The 25,000-nt window shown below is 46.0% G+C and overlaps 1 protein-coding gene across 2 annotated transcripts in view; it reads left to right on the plus strand.

The window, feature by feature from the left end:
- xkr4 (XK related 4) overlaps nucleotides 1-25,000 on the plus strand; it is a 34,401-nt gene that overhangs the window by 7,994 nt on the left and 1,407 nt on the right. For both annotated transcript variants that reach the window (XM_076295980.1, XM_076295981.1), the window contains exon 2: nucleotides 15,990-16,189. In XM_076295980.1, coding sequence (XP_076152095.1) covers nucleotides 15,990-16,189 — 200 coding nt within the window. The remainder of the gene's footprint in view (nucleotides 1-15,989; nucleotides 16,190-25,000) is intronic.

Below are 25,000 nucleotides of genomic sequence, written 5' to 3' on the forward strand. Positions count from 1 at the left end.
TCGACTGTATGTGTGTGTTGACTGTGGCACTTGCTCCCTTGTTAAAGAAGCCTGAATGTATATGTTTACATTATTTGTCAATAGCAGATGGGACAGGGCTTCTTCCGGACCAGCGTGTCATGGCGTGTCATAGGGCGGAGGAGAGCTGCAGTCACATGGGTGTGTGTGGGCTTGATTGAGTAGTCCTTATTCTTTCAGTAGGATGGGTGTGTGTGTGTGGGCTTGATTGAGTAGTCCTTATTCCTGCAGTAGGATGGGTGTGTGTGTGTGGGCTTGATTGAGTAGTCCTTATTCCTGCAGTAGGATGGGTGTGTGTGTGTGGGCTTGATTGAGTAGTCCTTATTCCTGCAGTAGGATGGGTGTGTGTGTGTGGGCTTGATTGAGTAGTCCTTATTCCTGCAGTAGGATGGGTGTGTGTGTGCGCTTGATTGAGTAGCAGGTTGTCCTTATTCCTGTTAACCCTGTAGTAAGGAGGAGGCTGCCACTGTCAGTTTGCTCTGCCAGTTTAAATGAGGTGGAAAGTATAGAGGACTCTCACTGCATAGGATACCATGGAAAAAAGAGGGGAGGGAAGAGAGGGAGAGAGAGAGAGAAAGAGGAGAGAATGAGAGGAAGAGAGAGGAGAGACTGAGAGAGAGGCGAAAAAGAGAGAGATGGATATCTGAGTTGTTTGAGAGGCCAGAAGCGAGCCCTGTTGGCCTGGCTTCTGTGGTATGTATCACAAACCACCATTAGTCCACTGCCACCACTCACAACACCTCGACCAAATGGCCTCTTTTGGCAGGCATGGGCCTGTCTCTCTCTCTCTCTCTCTCTCTCTCTGCCAGGCCTGGTGCCAGGGCCAGGGGGGGCACAAGTGGGCAGCAGCTGGCCTCTGCGCTAAACCGATGAGGGCCGGTTTTGATTCCAGTGTGCGGCTCTTTGAGGGCCGGTTCTGATTCCAGTGAGCGGCTCTTTAAGGGGCGGTTCTGATTCCAATGTGCGGCTCTTATAGGACCGGTTCTGATTCCAGTGTCTCTCTTTCGGTCTCTGGCTGCCCTCTGGAGTGGACACTGGGCCAGGCCCATGGGTCTTTCCCATGGACAGCAGGAACATGATCCTCCACAACCCATTATGCTCTCACACACACACTCAGACACTCACACCCACTCACACTCATATACAAAGGCAAACACACTTACTCTTACTCTTAGTCTTTCTCTCTCTCTCTCTCTCTCTCTCTCTCACACACACACACACACAGACCCATGCATTCACTCACTGACTCAAAAATGATACTCTCCCTCACACACAAACACACACACACACACACACACACACACACACACACACACACACACATGTTTCTGCATTCACTTAATATGCCAGTGTGTCCTAAACTGTGTCCAAAAATAGATGGATTACGATGGATTAAACCCAATCTTATTTTGTGTCAGTAGAAATGTCTTATTCGATAATAGGAGTAATGGTCAAATGGAATTCATTTATTTATTTATTTATTTCATTTAAAAGTAACTCACAATAGACAAGAGAACACCCATATCAAAATACAGTGGTCTTTGAGGATTATTGGACTATCAGTCTTAGAATTCCTACAGAGGCAGGGAGTGAATATCAGTTATGCTTTACAAGATTACACTTAGTTACACCATAGTGCAAACATAGCACAACTAAGCTTCCTCTTCCTAGCCTTATAGTGTGTGTGTGTGTGTGTGTGTGTGTGTGTGTGTGTGTGTGTGTGTGTGTGTGTGTGTGTGTGTGTGTGTGTGTGTGTGTGTGTGTGTGTGTGTGTGTGTGTGTGTGTGTGTGTGTGTGTGTGTGTGTGTGTGTGTGTGTGTGTGTGTGTGTGTGTGTGTGTGTGTGTGCAGTGTCAGCAGAGTTGACAGCAAAGTCCTGCGAGCTAGAGAGCTGTCCATGGACAGAGCTGCCCGGAGCACCATCACCATGACATCACAATGACACCATCGTAACTAGAGCAATTTTGGCCTGTCTGACCTTCAGTCTGACAAGGTCAGAGAGAATCAAAGAAAGACAGAAAGACATAGAGAAAGAGAGAGAGAGAGAGGAGAGATAAAGAGGGGTTTGGGAGTGAGAGAGAGAGAGAGAGAGGAAGGGGGTTGGGAGTGAGAGAAAGACAGAGGGAGAGAGAGGGGGGTTGGGAGGGAGAGAGAGAGAGAGAGACGGTTGGGAGGGAGAGTTCTCAGAGTTGCAGCCGGGGAAACAGAGAGAGAGAGAGAGGGAGTCCTGAAGCAATTGTCATAAAGTGAAGCTGTCAGAGCAAATGGCAAGATAATATGTCAGGCTAGAAATGACTGCTGCTGCAGCTTCATTTCAGTTACTGTTACTGAAACGATTACAATGATCTCATCCTCTTCAAGCTTGTTAAAGAAATGGAGTTATGTTTACATTTACATACTGTGCATAATCACTTCGGTACCAAGGGTCTGGACCACACAAGTTGGTGATGAAGTGGAAACATGTTGCACCCCTGATGTATATTATGTATAATGTTTTACACACACACACACACACACAAACACACCACACACACACCACACACACAAACACACCACACACATACACACACACACACACACACACCACACACACACACACACACACACACATACACAGACTCTGGGCTTGACATTAATTGCATTTGTATAGGTGACAGGTACATATCGGTGGTCTGTAAAGAGGCAGGAATGGCAGAGCTTCTGTCCTATTTAAAGATTTAAGACATTGAGGATGATGAGGACCGCTTCAAATGATTTGGAAAACATTTGGAATGAATTGGCTTGTAGTTTTCTATCTTTTGGGGATTTTTCCACTCATTATTTTGTAAATAAAACATGTCTGAATGAGGCCCGGCTTACGAGTCCTTTCAAATGTATCTCTGTAAATGATGTATGGCTTATTTCTCTTATTTTATTCTTCGCTATTTAATTTAAATGTATTTATTCCTGTTTTACTGCTTTCTTTTTAATATTTATTATGCACTAGCCGAAGAAGCACTACAATTTAATTGTATACCTGATACGCAATGACAATAAGGATTCTATTCTATTCTATTCTATTCAAAGTAAGTGTTTCTCAAGCGTCTCTGAAATCACTTGCCTCCACAGAGGGCTTGAGCAGTATCATGCTGAATTCAGCGCAGCGCCCGCTGGTAAACGGGTGATTGTCGGCCATCACAGCAGAAATTGTTGTCAACGCATAATGCAAAACCCCGCTGGTGTGGCGGCACCTCTCTCTGAGCGGCTTGCGGCTTACAGGAGGCAGCGCTTATTAACGGTGCTGCAGCGCGGTGCAGCCAGGCAGCCACAAACTTTGAAGGAGATGAATGTGCCGCGAGACAGGGATTAGAGGGTGTCTGTGAGGAATGACAAACCGCAGATTCCCTGTTTGATGTCTGGGGAGCAAACCTGTTGGCGTCACTTTCCGCTCTCTCCCTCTCTCTCTCAACGACATGCTAAATGCAAATCCAAATGGTTCTGGAAATGAGCATGTACATAAACTATTTATGTGTGAATGACAGTGCAAATGTGTGTTTCTGCTCAAGATGCATTGTTAATGTGCCACTTGATTATTTAGTGCTCTACAACAGGAAGTCATACAAAATGCTTTGTGCATCATTTCAGATATAGGGATTGGTGATACTTTTGTTTTATCAAACACGCAGATAGATAGCCTACATTGGAAGGAAGGAAGACATGGCTATGGCGGAGTGTGTGTGTGTGTGTGTGTGTGTGTGTGTGTGTGTGTGTTTACTACCTGTGGAGTGACATGTTCAACTATAGTTCTGTCATATGCCCCTGTGAGCACACGTGACATGCTCAGTGGTGCCCAGGAAGTCGTGATATCACTCCAGAAAGCCCCACTACCTTGGGGCGAGGAGAGAGAGCGTGAGGGCATCGGCCTACTGCGCTCCAGTGATGTATAGGAGGTGGCTGGCTGTATCTAATGGAGAGTGGAGGCCGTGGTGATATTTCAGCCTGTCTGGACCTTAGGTATTAAACACCATCCTCCGCATCTGCCCACAGCCCATCAGCTCTCGTCCCAGGCTGCTTGACCGCGCGGCGTGCCTTCATTCATCACGGGCAGCAGACTGGGGGCGAGCGAGGGCAGGCTAGTCTCTGTGCAGTGCAGGGGCTATGGCTGTGTCTCACACATACTTTGACCTTGACAGTTTGAGCAGCACTATGTAATGTATATACACACCCATACATGTTATACATTTTCCTTTATTCTCACTCTTGACACAGTCATTTCCTGAGTATTTACCGCTCTGTGTATAAACCGCATGACAATATAACATGCAAAAAATATATATATAATGTGTATTGATCGCACCTGCATTAACCACAGCCTCCAATAAATCACAATCAGATAGTGGTTTGATCAGAAAGAATGAGGAAAAGAAATGCATTTCCATGTATTAACCTCAAAGCTGCAAAAATGAGCAAAACCTTGGTTAATAGTAGGGAAATTACAGTAAATGACCAAAAAATCATAATATTGATAGATTAATCGTATTAGTGTGAAATAAAAATAATTATAATGAAGTTATGGCTGAATACAATAATGAGATGTTGGAGGATCCCATATTGGATTGATTCAAATAGGGCTGTGTTGTGAGTGCAGGGCCTGGGAAGATGTCTTATTATTTGTTTATCTGGGCAGGCCGAGTGTCCAGTCACCGTCCCCTCACACAGTGCCTTATGTCCGGCGGTGACAGCTTGCAGTTGTGGAACAGGAACCCAGCTGTGTGTGTTTGTGGTGTTGCTGTCACAATGCCAGGCCAGGGCTCTGGTCACCCGATCACAACATCTCACAACTGTGGGCTGCTAAGCATCGCTCTTCCTGAAATGAACACGGAGGTGGGGGTGTGTGAAAGTGTGTGTGTCTGTGTGTGTGTGTGTGTGTGTGTGTGAAAAGAATGCCCTCCAAACAGACTCGTGCGTCACACCCTCAGTCTCTCTGGCTCTGTCTGGACGCTAAGGCTCAGTCTCGTCTCGTGGCTGCTGCTCTCTCACAGATCTCATTTCCAAATAGTCGGGCGATGACAAAGCTTCATTTCACGGCCCATTAGCTTTCTGTGGTATGGAAATGAGGGGACGTATCGATGATGGTCTGGGACGTCACCACCAGTTTCCTCTCAAGCAGGACATATGCCTTGACGTTTGGCCTTAGATGAAGCCCAAACAGGCAACAAAGCAGAACACACAACCCCAACCTTGCCATTCTAGGGTGTGCTGCTTGAAGTGACCTGGGAGACTTGCTCAGTTGGAGTCAGTAGGGCTCATGAGAAGCTCCAGGGTGGGGATATATTTACAGTCTCTCTGTCATATATATATGTGTGTGTGTGTGTGTGTGTTTTTCCAAAACCAAAGAGGAGTACTCCAAATGCTGTGCAGTGTGCAGTTGGACCAGACTTGCATATCATCTTCATGATCTGGTCAGATCAATACTCCCAGACAGTAGTCTTAATGTCTCCCCAAAGACTCCCTCCGATAAGACTGGAGGCTCAGGGTGAGCAGCTCCACTTAAATACAAAGAAGACTGACGTGTAAATATGCCAAACTACAGTACTGTCCTGAAAACTAAACATCTTCTCCTCTCTCAATTCAATTCAAGGTTGCTTTATTAGCATGACTGTAGGTACAGTCACAATTAAAACAGCATAACAATTAGAACATTGACAGCATTAAGGGAAACAGTAACATGTAACATGAAAAAATGTGTGTATTCCCTCACTTTCTCTCTCTCTTTCATACACACACACACACACACACACACGTAGGCATGTGATCACACACACACACACACACACAGACAGCATACACATCTCTCTCTCTCTCTGTCTGTCTATCTCTCTCTCTCTCTCTCTGTATCTCTCTCTCTGTCTCAATGTCAGGGTTGTCTGTAGTGAAACGTGACTATAGTTCCTCTCTGCATGACAGGTGTGGTTCAAACCCCAAACCTTATTAAGACCCATCCCTTCTAGATTACATCGTGCAGAAGTGCAGAGACTTGAATAATATTTTTGTCATGCTAACTTTCCATGGCGGATGACAAGGGGCTGTTATCTCTGATGGACTGTGCAGGCCTTTGAGGGAGTGCAGTGCTCACAGGTTCAGCCTGTTGTGATCCAGGCAGCACTCAGCAGCCGCAGTGAACCTCCAACATCCCTGTCCCTCAGCTCTGCTCCGCCAGCACCCACCCGACCGAGCAGCCTCATGCTGCTGACCTCTCTGCATGGCCACATTTCTCCAACCCGCCCTCTCTCTGTATCAGGGCTGTATAGGGGGTTGCTATGGCCACAGTGCTCCAACCCACCCTCTCTCTGTGTCAGGGCTGTATAGGGGGTTGCTATGACCACAGTGCTCCAACCCACCCTCTCTCTGCATCAGGGCTGTATAGGGGGTTGCTATGACCACAGTGCTCCAACCCAACCTCTCTCTGCATCAGGGCTGTATAGGGGGTTGCTATGGCCACAGTGCTCCAACCCGCCCTCTCTCTGCATCAGGGCTGTATAGGGGGTTGCTATGGCTACAGTGCTCCAACCCGTCCTCTCTCTGTATCAGGGCTGTATAGGGGGTTGCTATGGCCACAGTGCTCCAACCCGTCCTCTCTCTGTGTCAGGGCTGTAAAGGGGGTTGTTGTATGATGTGCATGTTTCAGCTCCATTCACTTACATCATGAACTTGAAACCTACTTTTTATAATAATTTATATTTATTAATAAAATATCAATATATTATTTTATTTATATTTATTACATTTATAATAATTTTGGAAACGCTTAACTTAACCCATGAACTACTGGATAATTTTTTTTTTGTTTGACAGTAACAGTGAAGTGTAGAGCTGGCCTAAATAAGGTAAGCATAGGCTGATGTAATTTCCTGTGTTCACTTCTGAGTGAATGCAAATAAAGCCAATGCAACACATAAAGAAGATTCATGTGTGTTGCACTAGCTTCATTCTTTGCATTCCATGTACAGTAAAGGAAAACAAAGCAAGACCGTTTTTAAAGAATTGATTGGATACTGATACAAAATCAGTTTTACTTTATAACAAAAAAGACATATAGCTAAAGCAACAGTTTTTGTTGACATACACACCACTGTGCATTCTCACAGGTAGGAGTGTGAATTAGCATGTGTGAATTAGCATGTGCCAACAAGGCGTCCCCAGGGGAGTTCTGCTTCAGGCAGTCTGCCCTGTGTATGTGTGTGTGTGTGTGTGTGTGTGTGCTCAGGGACATGCACATAGGTCATTTATCTGTGAGGCAGTGAGGTCTCTTTAATCTCTGCTGTCAGTCTCACTGTCCACAGTGTGAATTTAGTCCTTTACCTGAACGTCACAGTCAGCTGAGACCATGGAAACTGGTATGTGTAACCTGGCAACGTGTCCTTGACACTTGAGTGACAGGCCTGTGACAACCCTGTAGCCCTGACAGACAGATGCACTGGCGACAGACAGACAGCGCGGTGACAAGCAGGCAGCACTGTGGCCCCTGAGCTGTATGACAGGCCTGCTGGAACCAGATAAAACTGTCCCCTGTGCTGTCCTCTCCTCTCCCCTCTTCTCCTCTCTCCTCTTCTGTCCTCTCCTCCTCTCCTCTCCCCTCTTCTCCCCTGCTCTTCTTTCCTGTCCTCTCCTGTTCTCTCCTCTCCTGTCCTCTTCTCTCCTCTCCTCTCCTCTCTCTTCTCCTGTCCTCTCCTGTCCTCTCCTCTCTCCTCTCCTCTCCTCTCCCCTCCTCTCCTGTCCTCTCCTCTCTCCTCTCCTGTCCTCTCCTCTCCTCTCTCCTCTCCTCTCCCCTCCTCTCCTCTCCTGTCCTTTCCCCTTCTCTCCTCTCCTCTCTCCTCTCCTGCCCTCTCCTCTCCTGTTCTCTCCTTTTTCCTTCTTTCCTGTCCCCTCCTCTCCTCTCTCCTGTCCTCTCCTCTCCCCTCCTCTCCTCTCCTGTCCTCTCCTCTCCCCTTCTCTCCTCTCCTCTCTTCTCTCCTCTCCTCTCTTCTCTCCTGTCTTCTCCTCTCCTGTCCTCCCCCCTCCTCTCCTGTCCTCTCCTCTCCTCTCCTCTCCTCTCTTGCTAGCGTCAGTAGGCATCATGTCTCTTATGCTAGCATCAGTCTCTCTTCACGCGCATACTGCACAGCAACTGTACCAGCTAGCTACACTTACACATGGGAGCCTCCCTCTCTCTCTCTCTCTCTCTCTCTCTCTCTCTTTCTTATTCTCTCTCTCTCCACCTGGCCCTGTCTCTGGCTGTGAAGGACTGACCACAGAGAGGTATTCATGTGATTCACCTTGATTCATTATGAGCTTGACTCAGGGTTGCATAACGCATGTAATGAATCTCGAAATACCCCATTTGTTAAGGGCTTGAGTTGATAGTGGACATGCATGTGTCTGTGTGTCACATTTCCCTACAGCAATGTCCTATAGTGAGCAAAGTCATTGTATAAAGCTTCAATAACGCTGTCCATCATGTGGAGGTGTCCTGGACAAACGCCTCCTTTAGCGTGTGAACGCGACTCTCCGTGAGTTCTGTGACTTATATCCGCCGCCGCCACTGGTAAATGCTAGAAAGATGGTGTTGTCAGGAATTTAGTACACAATAATATGGCCGGCACGGGGCTTTATTTACGAGCCCGGCGTGTTGTTGACCTTCCCCCCGGTGCGCCAGCACAGTAATCGCTGAATAACCGGGTTCAATTGATTCAGAATGAGTCGGTTCCTCTTGGCAGCGGGACAGCGGGTATCTATCATGCGCTGGCAGCCGTGGCGGCACAGCAGAGACAGGCAGGCGGGCAAGTGAGTACCCGTCAGGTCACATACGCGTGGTCATGTCACATACGCGTGGTCAGGTCACATACGCGTGGTCAGGTCACATACGCGTGGTCACGTTACATATGTGTGGTCACGTCACATACACGTGGTCATGTCACATATGTGTGGTCAGGTCACATACGCATGGTCATGTCACATACGCGTGGTCAGGTCACATACGCGTGGTCAGGTCACATACGCGTGGTCACGTTACATATGTGTGGTCACGTCACATACACGTGGTCATGTCACATATGTGTGGTCATGTCACATACGCGTGGTCATGGGCCGCACCGGCTGCATTAGAGGCCACAAATCTGACCGGACTCCTGGTGGGTCAAGGTGGATCACACTGCCACTGCCCAAAATGTTATTTGCTGTTGATTCCACAACCACGTGGGTTTATGAGTTTCAAGACCAACTTGAAATACATATCGTAAACGTGCTAATTACCAACCATTTCGTTCGAAAATTCTAAAACAACAATGTTTTTTTCTAACTTTACTTGCTTCATTTGCTAAATGAACCTTACATTTTTCAGTAGCCATAGGTGTGTAGATTTGAACAAAATCTAGTTTGGTTCTCACCAGGGCTTTTACTGCCTGAAATATCTGATTTTGTTCACCACGCTCGGAGTTTAGTGCTGGGCTGGTGGGTACTTATTCCCAACCTTTCTCACGGCACATTAACGGTTAGCCTAAGAATTCTCGTCGTCGCAAATTTAAAATTTCACTGGAGCTCCAAGCGGATTTGTACACGCAGCCTTACAACACTGTTTACAGCTCAGTCACGATAAAATGTAATTTTTGGTACATAGCTAATTTAGATAAACTTATGGTGTGGGTGCTTGCGTTTCTTTAGGAATCCGCCATCTTGGTTTGTATAGAAATGAATATTAATTGACACATACACGTAAGAGGTTGGACATACGTGACGGTTGGTAATATGTGACGTTGCTATAGTTGTCCCTGATTTGCGTGTGCGTGGCTTTGAATGGAAGCTGTGTAAGTATAGGAGGGCCTGTAGGTCTGTAGTTCCCCCGCTGTGCAAGTGTAGGAGGGCCTGTAGGTCTGTAGTTCCCCAGCTGAGTAAGTGTAGGTCTGAGGGCCGGCCCCTGCTTTGCTGTGCAGATCTGATCAGTATTGCATACTGTGGTATGGTGTGTGGTGTATTTCCTTCCTTGGGACATGATTGCTTTCATGTCTATAGACACTGTCGCAAAAAATATCATATACTTACAGTATATAAACACATACTTATATGAAGGTTTTTCCCTTTATGTCTGTAACGTTCTGAATGACACCTATATATAATACCCTGAGCTGAGCTGTGGCTGGATGGACGCCTTGAGTTCCACCCCCCAGCTCACTCTCTGTCAGAGTTCTACTGGACCCCAGGAGAGTGTAGCCCCTGACAGGCGCTCGCTCTCTCTCTCGCTCGCGTGAGCAGCGTGTTTCATCAGCCGCGTCTCACTGGGCATGTAGGCTCTCTCTCCTGGTCAGTCTCAGTCTCAGAGTGCTGCACATACATCCGCTTGTACAACAACCACCACCATCACCACTATCCACCTCACTTTCTACTGTTGTACAGACCGGTAAAAGCAAAGGCTTGTTCAGCTGACCGTTCCCTCCGCTCCATTATCAGGTCTGAGCCTCCCAACCGTAAAACCCTGCCTTCTCTCCCCCTCCCCTCATCGGAGCCACTCAACATGGCTCTTCAGATGCGGCACTGCTAGAGAGAGAGAGGGATGGCCAAACTCTTAAGAATGGCTGTCACTTTTGCTCTCAGCGTGCGAGTTACTCAGGCGTTATAGTTCTCAATGTGTGTTGAATATGCTGCTGGTAGCTGCTGCTGGGGTACTCCGTGCGGCCAGGTCAGCACACCTCAGAGTGCCTCATCGCCCCCCTCTGCTGGCTGACGCTGTAATGGTTCTCGGCCGGCCCGCCTGCCTGGGGTGATGCCTTGCGCGGGGCTTCTCCACCACTGCCCACTAATATTGCTGCAACTCATATTAGCCCTCAGGCATCAACAATGGCCTTCGGAAACAACCCACAGCTTGAAAATGATGGGAGGCAGATACACACACACACACACACACACACACACACACACACACAGACAGACACACACACATGCCCACACACACACACACACACACACACACACACACACACACACGCATGCACACACTCTCTCTCTGTCTCTCGCTCCCTCTCAGGGACACAGATATGCACATTTTCTTCTAAACTGCTGTCACAAACTCACATGTTTGCTGATAGTCATCCATTCTCTCTCTCGCTCTCTCTCTCTCTCTCTGTCTCTCTCTCTTTCTTACAAACACACACACACACACACACACACATGGGGGATGGAGTAGAGATAGTTCAGTGCTGGTGAAGAAGGGGTTAGAGATGTATAAATAAACAATGACCCCATCCTATCCATACATTTATCAGCCAAATGCATTATGTACAGCAGAGGGTCAAAAGATCAGGAGGGGCAGACACACTTCCATATCGCCCACCCCCATCTGATGCTAATAGTTTTCAGTCTCGGTCATTATCACATCTCATGCATAATTAAAATGGTCAATGCTCAGACTATAAATAATGATTTATTTTAATTGCCATCTATTAAAATGTTAACTACACATATTACATGCAACATATCACTATCACATATCACCATGCAAAACACCTATCATAGATCCTCATTTGAAAGATTATTTTAACTATTCTGCAGCTGTCTAATTGTTAAAATTGCGCTGTGCACCAAAATAAGTAATAGTAATTAGAGGAAGCTAACACAGTGGTCTGGCTGCTAGTTCTCTCTCTCACACACACACACACACACACACATACACACACACAAACACACAAGCGCGCACGCACGCGTGCGCACACACACACACACAAGCAAGCACACGCATACAGAGGGAAAGAGAAAAGTTGTCTTGGCTTGCAGCAGAATGGAGATGAGGCAGTTAAGTACCCCACGCTGCTGCTGTTGTGCGAAGGCCAGGCAAGCCGGAGCAGAGGGCCAAGTCACAGACACAGACCGTGTCCAGCACGGCAGAGAGGTCAAGCCAGCAGTACTCAGGAAGAGACAGTTCATATGGGACCAGGACTGGACAGGACACTACAGACAAGGGATGGCACCAGTGACTGGTACAAGTGTGTGTGTGCGTGCGTGTGTATGTGCATACATGTGTGTGTATGTGTTCACATGCTCACAGAAGATGAGCACTGGCATGCATTCATAATGTATATCTGTAATTGCCTACTCATATGGGTGCACTTGCTTGAGTTGGTGTGGTGCAGGAAGGTGTCAGTGAACTAGCAACTGAGGTTTGTGTGTGTGTGTGTGTGTGTGTGTGTGGGGGGGGGGGGGGTGTAAATAGGTGCTGGCCACAGTTGGCAGATGCTTTGTTGGCAGGGGAGGGAATGAGACAGTGATGAAGAGAATAGACTGCAGTGCTGGACCCTGCCTGGACATGGGGAGGGGGGGGGCAGACAGAGACAGCACCTGGCCCTCTGACATGCCAGGACCTCTCCCTCTCCCTCATTCAGTCTCTCTTTGTGTGTGGGTGAGAGAGAGAGAGAGAAAGTGGTTCTCTGGGCATTTGATATCATTTAGTATTGTTTTGTTTGATTGCACTACATTTTATTGGCTAATATGCAGGTGTGTATTTCCATACAAAGATGTGTGCTCTAAGCCGAGGTCTGTGTCTGACTGCACATGACGTACCCAGTGTGGATAAACTGCTGATCTGATTCAGTGTCAAGTCTTCATATTTAGATACACATGTGTGTGTGTGTGTTTATGTACTGCCAGACGTTCCAGATGGGGGTCCCACACGGCCGGCTGGGCTCTCTCTCAGCCTTCTGTCTCTCTCTCTCTCTCTCTGTCTCTCTCTCAGCCTTCTGTCTCTCTCTCTCTCTCTCTCTCTCTCTCTCTCTCTCTCTCTCTCTCTCTCTCTCTCTCTCTCGCTCTCTCTCTGCTATCCCTGAGTAGCTTTGACTTAGCCCCAGAAATAATCTCATCAGAGCAGGGGGATGCACATCAACATCTGGCTAATCCCATTTGGAACGGGGATTATCAGGATAGCCTGCAAAGCTGGCCCACTCCTGGCCACATGTGCTAGTATGATACTGTGCGGCCTACTGGACCAGCGGTGGCCGGGCAGCAGCGGGCGCGCGGGTGAGAGACGTGGTGAGTTGGGCAGGATGCCCCGTGGCAAGCTTGGCCATGGTGAAGTTCACCCAGCACTCCGCTGTGTATATTAATGAAATAGAACAGTAGGCTAGCATTTTTGAATAATGTAAGGGGTACCAGCACCTAAATGATGACTGAATAAACAAAACAATTGATAGACATCATGTATTGAGTTATTTATCTCATACAGACGATGCAGAAACAGAGTTGCGAGAGTTTTTTCGAGCACCCTTGAGTGAAATGTCATATCCCAAGACTGTGCCTCGTGTGAGCCAGCCTGGAGCTCTGTCTCTGCCCCCCTGGGTCATCTCAGGGGTCGGGGCGCGGCTCCAACCCCCACGCCTGGCCCTTGTTCCTGCCCCAATGGTCAGACACACAGACAGATACACGGCGTGTTTGGGACGCATGCCCAGCGTGGTGATAAGGTCAGGAAGATGGGCCGTGTTCCGCTGCCACGGTGTTGTGCCACTCTGAATGTTAACCACTGAAGCCATGGAAATAGCACACTGATGCCCCAAAACTGCACGCGCGCGGCAGACGAGCAGCCATTTTGGCTCTGAATTTAATCCCCTACTCACAGTGCTGTAGCAGTGATGTTAAAAATACCCACCGCCCCCCTGGCTGCCTGCCAGCCTCAAATGTAATGTGTCGTCATCATAATGATTCCTCTTGGCTTGCTTTGCATGGGGAGATGTTTTATGCTGTTGTGTCCAGGATGACAGCAATCCAAATCATGGAAGCCACTCGCACAGAGGCAATGGAGAGCGAATCCAAAGCAACGTGGGCTGTTTTGTGCACATTTTGTTTTGATTTGTCTTTTATTTAAATGAAGCTCTTCTCCTGGTGCCGTTGCGGCTGGATTCATGTCAGCCCGCAGCCCTGGGCCAGCCCACAGGGGGCACTCTCCTCCACCGCTAATTGTTTTCAATTAGCGATGCGCTCTGTGCACTCTTATTGGCGATCGCGGAGAATTCGTAATCAGGTGTGTAATTAGTCCCATTCAGTCTTTCGCCGTCAAGAGCAGCAACTGAAGGCAACTCAAGGATGCCGTTTAGTAAACGCTTCAGCTGCAGAAAGCAACCTGACGATGCCATTTAGTAAACTCTTCAATTAGGTATACTGTAGGCTGGCTGCAACCAAACACTAAGGCAGCTGTTCTTGCAGAAAAAGGGCAGGATTTCGAGACCTCTGCTATGACACATCTAGAACATGAGTTGAGAGGAGAGGAGACTCCCTGTTTTTCATGTGCAATTGCACCTTTTGAGTGTGTGTGTGTGTGTGTGTGTGTGTGTGTGTGTGTGTGTGAGACAGACTAACACATAGAGAGAGAGGGTAGGCGGGATGTGCATTTGTGTAAATAGGCATTTGCGAAAGCGTGACTAAAAAATATTTGCTCTCAGTGACTAAAGTTGCTTATGTTGTCAAGTCGAGTTCTGAAACACTTTGACGTTTGGAGTCCATTATCCATAGTAAACCTGAGATGAGACAACTCATAACTGACTAGAGATACTATGTAAAACATTGTTTTTATGTCAGAGAGATAGATATGGAGAGAGAGAAAGAGAGAGAGAGGGAGGGAGTGAAGGAGAGAGGGAGAAATGATGTTGGCTGTTTGCCCTGTTGATAAAAGAGGGTAAGTGTTTCTGTGTGTGAGTTGAGCTGGGAAGGGGCATACAGGTCACCTGGCACAGCATGGTCACTCTGGTCACCAGATGCCCACAAGTATATGCTCAGGAAAGCCCACTGCAGCCTCCTGTGTGTGCATTATTTAGATGGCTGCCAAAGCAGCACACCAACTGTTTTAATGCAGAAGGACAGCCAGCCACTCTATAGCTCTTGCACTCTGTTGCATAACTGCCGTGTATTTTAAGCTCTGTGTGTCGTTTTGGTCCGCTCCTGTTTCATGGCACAGAATATGTAGATGTCGTCTGTTGCCATAGCGATCCTTGGGGATTTCACACCCGGTTCCGTGCGGCTCTTTGAAAGTGTCCCCTCCAGCTCTGTAGATTGTTGTCAATGCCTTTGATATGCACCGAGCGTCTGTGGAACTTATCAGCTGTGCAAATACCACAAAAACATTTGCATTCATACACAAACGTTAGATGATACACAGATCCTTGACCACTGTGGTTTAAATGTCAGAGGATGCACAGATCCCTGACCACTGTGGTTTTCTCATTGTGCGGCCACTACTCAAAAAAAGTAGTGCGGCCACTACACAAAAAGTAGTGCAGAAAAGACGCTTAAAAAACATTTTGTAGGTTGTAATTGGCCAATTTCACAGTCTGTGTCTCATGTCATTTCAGAAAGATTACACAGGTTTATGTATCCCACTACATTCCACTTTTCAGCAAGAAAGCGGGCCATTCCTTTCTCCAACCTTTTGCATTTAAGGAGGATTAAGGCAACAAATAGAAGATGTGTGAATAACTATCCTGGAACAGCAAGGCATTTTCTCCCTTCATTCTTGTTCACATTGGAGAGCATTATTTGAAGGTCAAGCCATTAAGTCAAGCATTGATGAGATCTGCTATAGGGCATCTTAATCACTTAGGGGATTTAACACATTGTACAATAATTTTGATACATTATATTGCAAGTTGCTAGACCTTCCTTAAACCTTAAATGTATCTTCTTGTGACATTGGTAATTCATTCATGAATTAACTGGGCGTATAGTCCTTTAGGCTACTTATTACAATGGGACTGGACAACGGAATGAAAGCAGCGTTTGTGGAGTGTTTCTAGGAAGCTTGCATTTCTTGGCAGAGTTTTACATTTAACTCACTGTGAAACCTTTACCAATAAAGCAGAGCTCCATTCATCCCCTGTGGCATTCTACATCCAACAATGAACTGCAGCCGAATGCTAAAACAATGTGTGTAACTTTGAACTGATTTAGTGTGTGTGTGTGTGTGTGTGTGTGTGTTGGTACATCCAGGTACTTCCACACCATCTACCTGGGCATCCGTAGCCGGCGCAGTGGAGAGACGGAGAGCTGGCGTTTCTACTGGCGGATGGTGTATGAGTATGCCGACGTCAGCATGCTGCATCTGCTGGCTACCTTCCTGGAGAGCGCCCCCCAACTCGTACTGCAGCTCTGCATCATCATCCAGACACACAAGCTACAGGCGCTGCAAGGTGATTAACGCAAACATACACACACACAGATGCACACACACTCACTAGTTGATGATAACCCTTGCACATTCCCACACACAAAGACAGTCACAGACATACACACATACCTGAATGCATTCATATTCCTATGTACTGTAGATGCATGTTTGGTCACACATACACAGAAAAAAAGACCTTTACACACACTCACATGCACTCACACACATACATACACACACACACAAAGGCAGGTATACCTCATTACACTCACATAATTATGCACACATATGCTCACACACCCACAAGCACACAAACAAATGCATACGCATGTGCATTTTAGCACATGAATCCTCTCTGGTGCACTCTGGCCTTGTGCAGGAGTCGGATATCTTATCAAAGAGGGAAGATGCAAAAACTCACTTTAATCAGTGCATTATGACAATGCTAAAGTCACTTTAATCAGTGCGTTATGACAATGCTAAAGTCCCTTTAATCAGTGTTTTATGACAACGCTAAAGTCACTTTAATCAGTGTGTTATGACGACGCTAACGTCCCTTTAATCAGTGTGTTATCACGATGCTAAAATCTGCAGCTTTGTTTGGGCTGTCAGTCTTCATGCCAGTTCTGAATATATTGGGTCAGTGAGCTGAAGAAATTAGTCATTGCGTGCATAAAATTATGACACACACACATATCCGCACACACATCCCCACTCACTCACACACACACAAGACACACGACTCTGATGGCACACATGCCCTCACGTGATACACCTCCCATGCCTTTGGGCACTGCCCATGAATTAGCTGTCTGTGCTATTAACATTCCCTTCATCTACTGGTCAGTGTGTCTCGCATTGTACATTCATCCGGTGTGGTGGCAGAATCAAACGATCTCTTCAGAAAAGCATTCCTTGAACTGAACACGGCGCCTTGCCTCTCGCAATGGCAGTGAATCATGGGTAATTACTGGCTGCTGTGGCACTATGGGCCTGCGAGGGACGAGGGGGACATGGGGCGGGGGTGCTGATATTCAGTGCACTGGAGGCCTGGTGGGCTTGCTACTGGCGGAAATTGTACTGTGTGTGTCTTCTCTGTCTGCCTGAGACACGGCAGCGTCCTGAGGTGCTTAATGTGCTTGTGTGACAGTCCCACTTTCTCACAGGCGCAGTTTGGACTCTTCTGGCTGCCTGTGTAATGACATCATTATTCTCCATCACAATAATGTACATGTTCACAAATATACAGTTTTATTCCAATATAGATGCTTATTTCTGGGGCAGCCGTGGCCTACTGGTTAGCACTTTGGACTTGTAACCGGAGGGTTGCCGGTTCGAACCCCAACCAGTAGGCACAGCTGAAGTGCCCTTGAGCAAGGCACCTAACCCCTCACTGCTCCCCGAGCGCCGCTGTTGTTGCAGGCAGCCCACTGCGCCGGGATTAGTGTGTGCTTCACCTCACTGTGTTCACTGTGTGCTGAGTGTGTGCTAATTCACGGATTGGGATAAATGCAGGGACCAAATTTCCCTCACGGGATCAAAAGAGTGTATATACTATACTTATATATATTTTGGCCTCAGCACCCTGATGCCACATTCTTCCTGGAACACCAGTTTGGCCATTCAGGTGTAAATGTAAACATAACAACCAGACAACTTCTGTTGAGCCTTTTTGCATGGCAGTTTTTTTTTACCAACTGTAGGGCTGTCAATCGATTTAAAAAAATAATCTAATTAATTACATACTCTGTGATTAATTAATCTAAATTAATCGCATATATATTTTTTGCTGTGAAAGTATTTTAAATATTTAAATTCAAATGAATCATTGAATAATCAGCATTAGTGACATTAAAGTTCAAAAACTATATCTTAATCAATATTTTACACATTAGTGAGTAGGCCCGCCCCATTGGATGTACAGTATAACCTCATGTATAAAATCTTTATAACAAAGGTAGACCTAAGTTTCATAGACTACTTAATAAATTACCCATAGATAGTGGCTATGTTTCATTGGCCAAAGATCTTCATGAGATGGGTAAATTACCCCCATGCCAGTCCTATGCCAGTCCTCTAGCTTGACAGGCTAGAGGACTGGCATAGAAGCCACACTCAGGAGAATTGGGGCAAAGACCTGCCGATTGAAGTACAACCAAACAAATCTACAGCGACGGTGGAAGTCATTAAAAACAGTGAAGGAAGCTGTGCCCATGTGCCAATGGTCCATACACGTTCACACAGTTCACACAGAGCATTTTAGGCAATCTGTGAGAATATTTTACCCAACCCAAAACTAATTGCAGTGGTTGAACATTGGATTTGTATCTGAAAATATTCAAAGCTCCAAACTGTATAAGTGTACCAAGTTTCATGCCTTTATGGAAAAAACTGTCCTAATTGGCATATATCACATGTACAAATTCCTGGAGTGGTCTTTGACTTGTATTATTATTATGCGCTAACAAAGCGGCGGTCATATACAGCGGAGCTCATAAGTTTATGAACCATGACTAAAAAGAGAAATAAAAATCAATCTTATGAGCTTAACTCTAGGTTTAGTCTGTGAGTTTTTTTTCTTCTAGAGTTTTTTTAATTTATTATTATTTTTATTCTTTTTTAACGATTCCCGGGACACTGAAAGACTGGGCTGCACGAAACTTGGTGGGCATGTAACCCCATCGTATCAATGGAGTATTGTAGACACACATCGTATCTACTCCCAAACTGATACAGTGTTTGTGGACATGAATTGGATTTTTTGAAATCAAAACTGATGCGTCCTAGTGTAGGCTAGATATAGCCTCAGTCTCTCTGGGATGCTCTTTTTAGTTCACTTTTTAGTTGTGAAATTTTCCTCATTTTGTTGTCTTTATAATTATGCCTACACAACTTTTCCAGCCTTTAGTTGCCCATGTCCCAAATTTGTTGAGACGTATTGCTGGCATCAAATTCAAAATGTGCTAATATTTTCCATGAAATAGTCAAATGCAACTGTGTTTGACAGAGGACAGATGTAGAGAGCTAGTGACAAAATATTAGCTTTCAGTATGATGGTATGATGTCTTTGTAAATTATGTCTAATTACGTTGAGTGTTTCATTCATCTCGGTTCTTCCTAACAAAAACGCTGTTGCTAGAAGGTAGACATTTAGATTTCGCCATCGCGTCTGTTGTAGAAGATATTAACAGTGCAATAACTTAATAATAATGAAAAAAAAAACAATCACAAAACAATGTTAAGGCAACTGTGGAGAAGAAGAATGGTTCGGGTGCTCTTCCTATGGGATTCACCCCCTGTATTGGTTGAAACACAGCTCATAATCACATCCCAATGGAGCAGTAGCCTATCAGACTCAAATTCTGACTAGAATTTTGAGTATGACAATGTTAGGCTAAAGTTTCTCTCCTTCATCAAATGATATGTTGTCTTTGAACTATTCATATAGTTCTATAGCATTCTTTTTTATTCACATTTTACAAAGTGTCCCAACTTTTTTTGGAATTTGGGTTCTATGAGGATTTATACAGCTAATAGAATTAGAACATGCTAATAGATAAATTAAGTATCTCTTATCTTTCTTGGACATATCCAGGACACTATTGAAAAACACCAGTGAAAAATAATAACAGAATTGACAGCAACAGCTAAATTGTCAGGTTAAAGTCTTTCCCTCCTTTGTCCTTCCCTCTATTCTACACTCCTTTCCTTGAGCTCTCTTTCTCCTCTTAGCAGCCGAGGTTGCCATAGTTACTGTGGCTATAGCACACTGACAGTCAGTTGGACCTTATCAATCCTCCTCCTCTCTGTGTCTCTATGGCTCCATCCGAAACGGAAGACAGCTGCCTGCTGCCTCCCTCCCTAAATAGAGAGCTGTCTCACTAGACATTGGTTTAAATGCATCTTTGAATGAGTGTAGCACTCTAGAATCTTTGGTTAACACTACGGTATGATGTTACGATGTCACACAAATCACATTTCAACAGATTCAGCAGCCATTATCGATGTCATCCGCCATCTTTGTTTACTTTTGACAGCTGTTTCAGACGTTGCTGCAAAGGATTTTGGATAGTAGGGAGCATGAAGTGAGCATTGATGCTGCCTTCAAAAACGACCATTATTCGATAATTCTAAGACATCTTAGAAGGCAGCAAAAATAGTTTTTTCGGTTTCGAATCACACTTGCTGCCTCGCTTCCCAGTTAGATATCTTAAAAGGCAGCAGTTTTTCCCGTTTCGAACAGAGCCTCTCTCTCTCTCTCTCCTCCGTGTCTCTTTCTCTCTTCCATCTCTCACTCTTCTGTCTCTCTCTCTCTCCCTCCTCCATCTCTGTCTCTTCTCCATCTCTCTCTCTCTCTCTCTCTCTCTCTCTCTCTCTTTGCCAGGAGTAAAACTGCTCCACCAGAACCCCACTACCATCACTTGTAAGTGGGCTATTTCTCAGCCAGACTGTTTCCTCCAGCAGCCCCCCCCCCCCCTCTCTCTCTCCGTCCAAAAAAACAAAACTACCCGTGCCCAAACATACATTTCGCTTGATGCGAAAGGCTGTGGGGATGAATAAAACACTACCACACTGAGTAATATTATTGAGTGAAAACCCAGAGTGCTGTGAAGATCATTCTCCCAGAATGATCACTGTTATTACACGTATCGAGCTGCACTAACTTTTAGCCTGCTAAATGAAATTAGCTTCTATATTTATTCCTGCAAATTAATAATGAATTACAACGTGAATGATCTGTAATCACTGTGGATAATTAGGTGTTTATCTCAGTAATCATATTTTAAAGCAGGCCTAATTAGGATAGATACAATTTTGTCTGTCAGTTGTGTGCATTTTTTTATGAAAAGAGTTTATGTTACTTATGGGATATCTAATAAGCTTTGTCCACCGTGTTTATATGGGTAGATTCCAGAAATTATTCCAAGATCCCAACCTTCCATCTTTCTCTTTTATGCGCCAAGAAAGAATGCACATGGTTGTCATTTTAGTTCTGTTAAAGATCTCCAGACATATACTCAGATCGTCAGCGTAGAGCTGTGCTTCTTTTCCTTGCTCACAGCCTTGTGGTTGCCTGTTGGTAGTTAGGTTCTTCTGTCCAGGGGAGCACGGCTTCAGTCAACTCCTGCTTGTTTCTGACACTCGTTCATCACCCCCTACCTGCAGCACTTAACGTCTCATTAGTAACTTAGCTTTGATCTGTCTCCGTTTGTCAAATGGCCCCTCAAAGGGACTTTAGTTGGCCCGACATGAGATGCTTCATTAATTCCCATTTCTGTCAAATACAGCCGCTGCAAATTGAGGGGGAAAAAAAGGACCTGTTCCTTCTGGGATCGGCACATGGAGGAGAGGAGCAATTCCAATTTGAAAAGTCAGGTGTTTGGGAGAGTAAAAAATGAAACTTATACTCCCGTGCAGTGTAAACTGTGGTTCACTCAAGGCCATGACGTCACAGGAGATCAAATGAGCCATCAGTGGACATCAGACACCAGAGCCGAAGCGATTGATGTCATGATTCGGCCTTTGAAGTCACAGAGTCCCTCAAACTCAAGAAGCCAAGAGTCAAACCCAAGGGATTTCACACACTTGCTTAAGATGTTCAGGTATGTCAGTGAGCGTCAAAGAGTAGATTTCCCCTAACGCTGTTCCCCGAAACATCCCTGACATCTTACAGTCACCAGCCTCTACACGTCTGCGCAGTGTAGCCGACTCTGACGGAGTTCTCTCCTCCAGACCGCTCTCTAGTGGACGTTGGGCTCTGTGTCCTGCAGGAGGACTCGTTACGGCTGCATCCCCCAGGTGAGAGGCCCGTGGGCCGGGCTGCATTAGCAACGGGGGCGCAGAACTGCCGCAGTACAGCAGCAGCCGTAGCGCATGTCCCTGTGCACTGAGCCGTCAGCTAACCGGTAGCTCAGGCCTCTAACCAGACAGGTGTCCCCCGCGGACAGCTGGACATACCACAGTGTCACAAAAGGAGAGGCAGGAGCTGGTGCGTTCTGTAACTCTACCGCCCCTCTCTTCCTCTGCCACCTGTACTCCTCTCTCTCTCTCTCTAGCTCTCCTCTTTCTCTCTCTCTTTCTTCTTCTCACCCTGTCACTGCTCGCTCCTTCCTCTCTTACTCCCTCTCTCTTACTCTCACTCCCTGTCTCTCTCTCTCTCTTTTTCTGTCTCTCTGTCTCTCTTCCTCTCACTCTGTTTTCTTTCTCCCTGTCAGTCTGCTCACTCCTTCCCCTCTCTCTCCCTCCTTTTCTCACTCTCTATCCCTCTCTCTCTCTCTGTCTCCATTTCTCTGTCTGTTTCTCTCTCTCCTTTCCCTCTACCTCTTTCTTTCTCTCTCTCCCCCTTTTCTTTGGCCCCCCCTTTCTTCTGTGCTCTCCCCACCCCCTCCCTTCCCCTGAATTTCTGCAGCCTCTCTGAGCAGTAGGGGAATGACATCATCGGCTGTGTATCACACAGCCAAGTACACACACACACACACACACACGCACACACACACACACACACACACAAAGAGGGGTAGGGGTGAGAGGGAAAAGGAGAAGGAGAGGGGAGAGTGAAAGAGAGCAGGTTCCCTGGGTGACTGTCTCCTCTGGACAGTGCACGTGTATGGGGGGGTGACTGAAACAGTGAGCGATGAGGGGGGATGGGCTCGTTGTCATGTTGACAGGGGGTGTGCAGCAGAGGACTGGATAGAGCCATGGGCAAAGCAGCGGCTGAAATAACAATTGCAGCCTGCCTGGGCCAATTAATTATCCTACTCCACAAAGCAGTCATTAAACCCCCTCATCACCATCCTCTGCCTAATCGGCTGAATTTAATCTAAGTGAGTTAAATACATACACAGATCACTGGCAGAAACAAACACAAATGCATACTACCCTTGCATGCATGCAATGCATACTACTATACTTGCATGCTACGTCTAAGATGCAAGTCATCGCACAATCATACAAACATATGCACACATATAATCTTTAATATGGATTATATGCATGTTGGTTAACATTCATGTCAGGTACATAACTGTAGAGGTAGGGAGGCAGAATGTCATCTTTATCTTAAGTGTACTGATTTCAACTCAATTCAGTGGTGGCAGCCCCTCAGACAATAATCAAGACTGATTTCATGTCATCTCCTATGAGCTAGTCAGTGCTGCAGGCCTAGTGTCCTGAACACAGAGGCAAGGAGGCTGTCAGGAGAGAGACAAAGGGGGGGGGCAGAGATAAGACACAGAGAAAGAAGAGAGAGAAGAGTGCAGGGAAAAAAATAGAAAAGTCACAGAAAGAGAGAAAGAGGAACATACTCTGACAGAACTGAAGCACAAAACAGAAGCAAGGACAGTGAGTGAGAGATAGAGAGAGAGAGAGAGTGAGCGATAGAGAGAGAGAGAATTTCTTCCAAAACCTGTTCGTAGTGAGCTTCGAAGTCATAGTAATTAGAAAGTGTGAGAGTTACCCATATGTTTAAGTGTGATAAGGCCTGTAGGTGACTGTAATAGTCTCTGATGTTGAAAGGGCAGGATGAAGGCAGTACCTGTAAATTAAGATAGACTTGGAGACCATTGACTTCCCTACGGTCCGCTGTGTTATCCTGCCACATTCAGAGTAGCCGACATTACACATCAAACTCCAGAGACAAAGCTACTTTGGTGGGGGAATAATTTAATGTTTAAGGGGTGTCAGGATCACACCAAGGTCTCTATCAATGTTACATGCTACCTTCATAGAATATACTGAAGGAAGCTAAACAGTTTCACCACTCATATTTGTTTTTAGCATAGTCATGTCTCTGTTAGAATTTAAAAGGTTACCCCATGGACTGTTTATCTCACCTTGTGGATTTTCTTCTCATTAAGGAAACTTACACTATTGCAACCGATTAACACAACACCACCAACAGCAAAGCATAATTGCAGTGGAAAGATGTCTTCCTGTATGTGATGATCTATGAGGTGCATGAAATGGAAAGTGTCATCAGCTCTATCACTAGCTAATTGGATGATCATTTAGTTCATATTGCTTAAATGAGTAGTTCAAGAGCCTCCGTTTTGTCTGTCTGTCTGTCTTTTAAGCCTGACAGGCACTGTCCAGTTTCTCTCAGTCGCGTAACCTAAGACGTGGTTTCAGATGGTCACTGTGGCTGTGCTCACATGGCACGCCTTTACTGCTCACACTGCACGACAGCTGACCAAACGTTCTGTTATGCCAAACCTGTCAACCCGAGAGCTGGAGCGATCGGATGCAAGAACGGTGATTGTTATAACTTCTAATCTGGTTTCATGAGCCCACTCAAACTACATGACATACAATGAATAGCCAATCAAACTGGAAATTTTCCCAGTTCTACATTTTGTTGGGGCAGGCAGAATGGTGGCTTAAATTCGGCCGAAATTGCCCAGTGTCTGACCGGTAGTAATGTCTGGGTCAGACTGTAGTGAGAGGAGTAAACGTTGTCAATATTAAACATGTCTTTCTTGTGGAAGTGGGAGCGGGCGACTGCTGCTGGGAGTAATCTGTGCTACCTCCTCCCGTGCTAGACCAGAAAAATGGCTCGCTTACTCACTCCCTGCTCCAGAGCCATCCTTCAGTCATCAGCGTCTGCATGTAGTAGTAACCATGGCAGCCAGCAAACGACAACCAAACTACACAAACGTGCAGGTTATTGAGGTTACTCTTCTAAGATATGATACTTGAGCTCCATTTCCGTTTCAAACCACAGTGACTACTCTCTGGTGTTTGGTGACTCAGCACCTGAAGACCACTAGGAGTAAAGGGATTAAAGAAGCTCATCTTAATTATCATGTGGCCTGTATGGAACCCATGCAGCAGGCAG

Source organism: Alosa pseudoharengus, unplaced genomic scaffold (genome assembly GCF_046254945.1).
Source record: "Alosa pseudoharengus isolate Yale_2024_CS ecotype anadromous, Long Island Sound unplaced genomic scaffold, YU_APseudo_1.1 YU_APseudo_1.1_scf_2, whole genome shotgun sequence".
Classification (NCBI taxonomy): Eukaryota; Metazoa; Chordata; class Actinopteri; order Clupeiformes; family Clupeidae; genus Alosa; species Alosa pseudoharengus.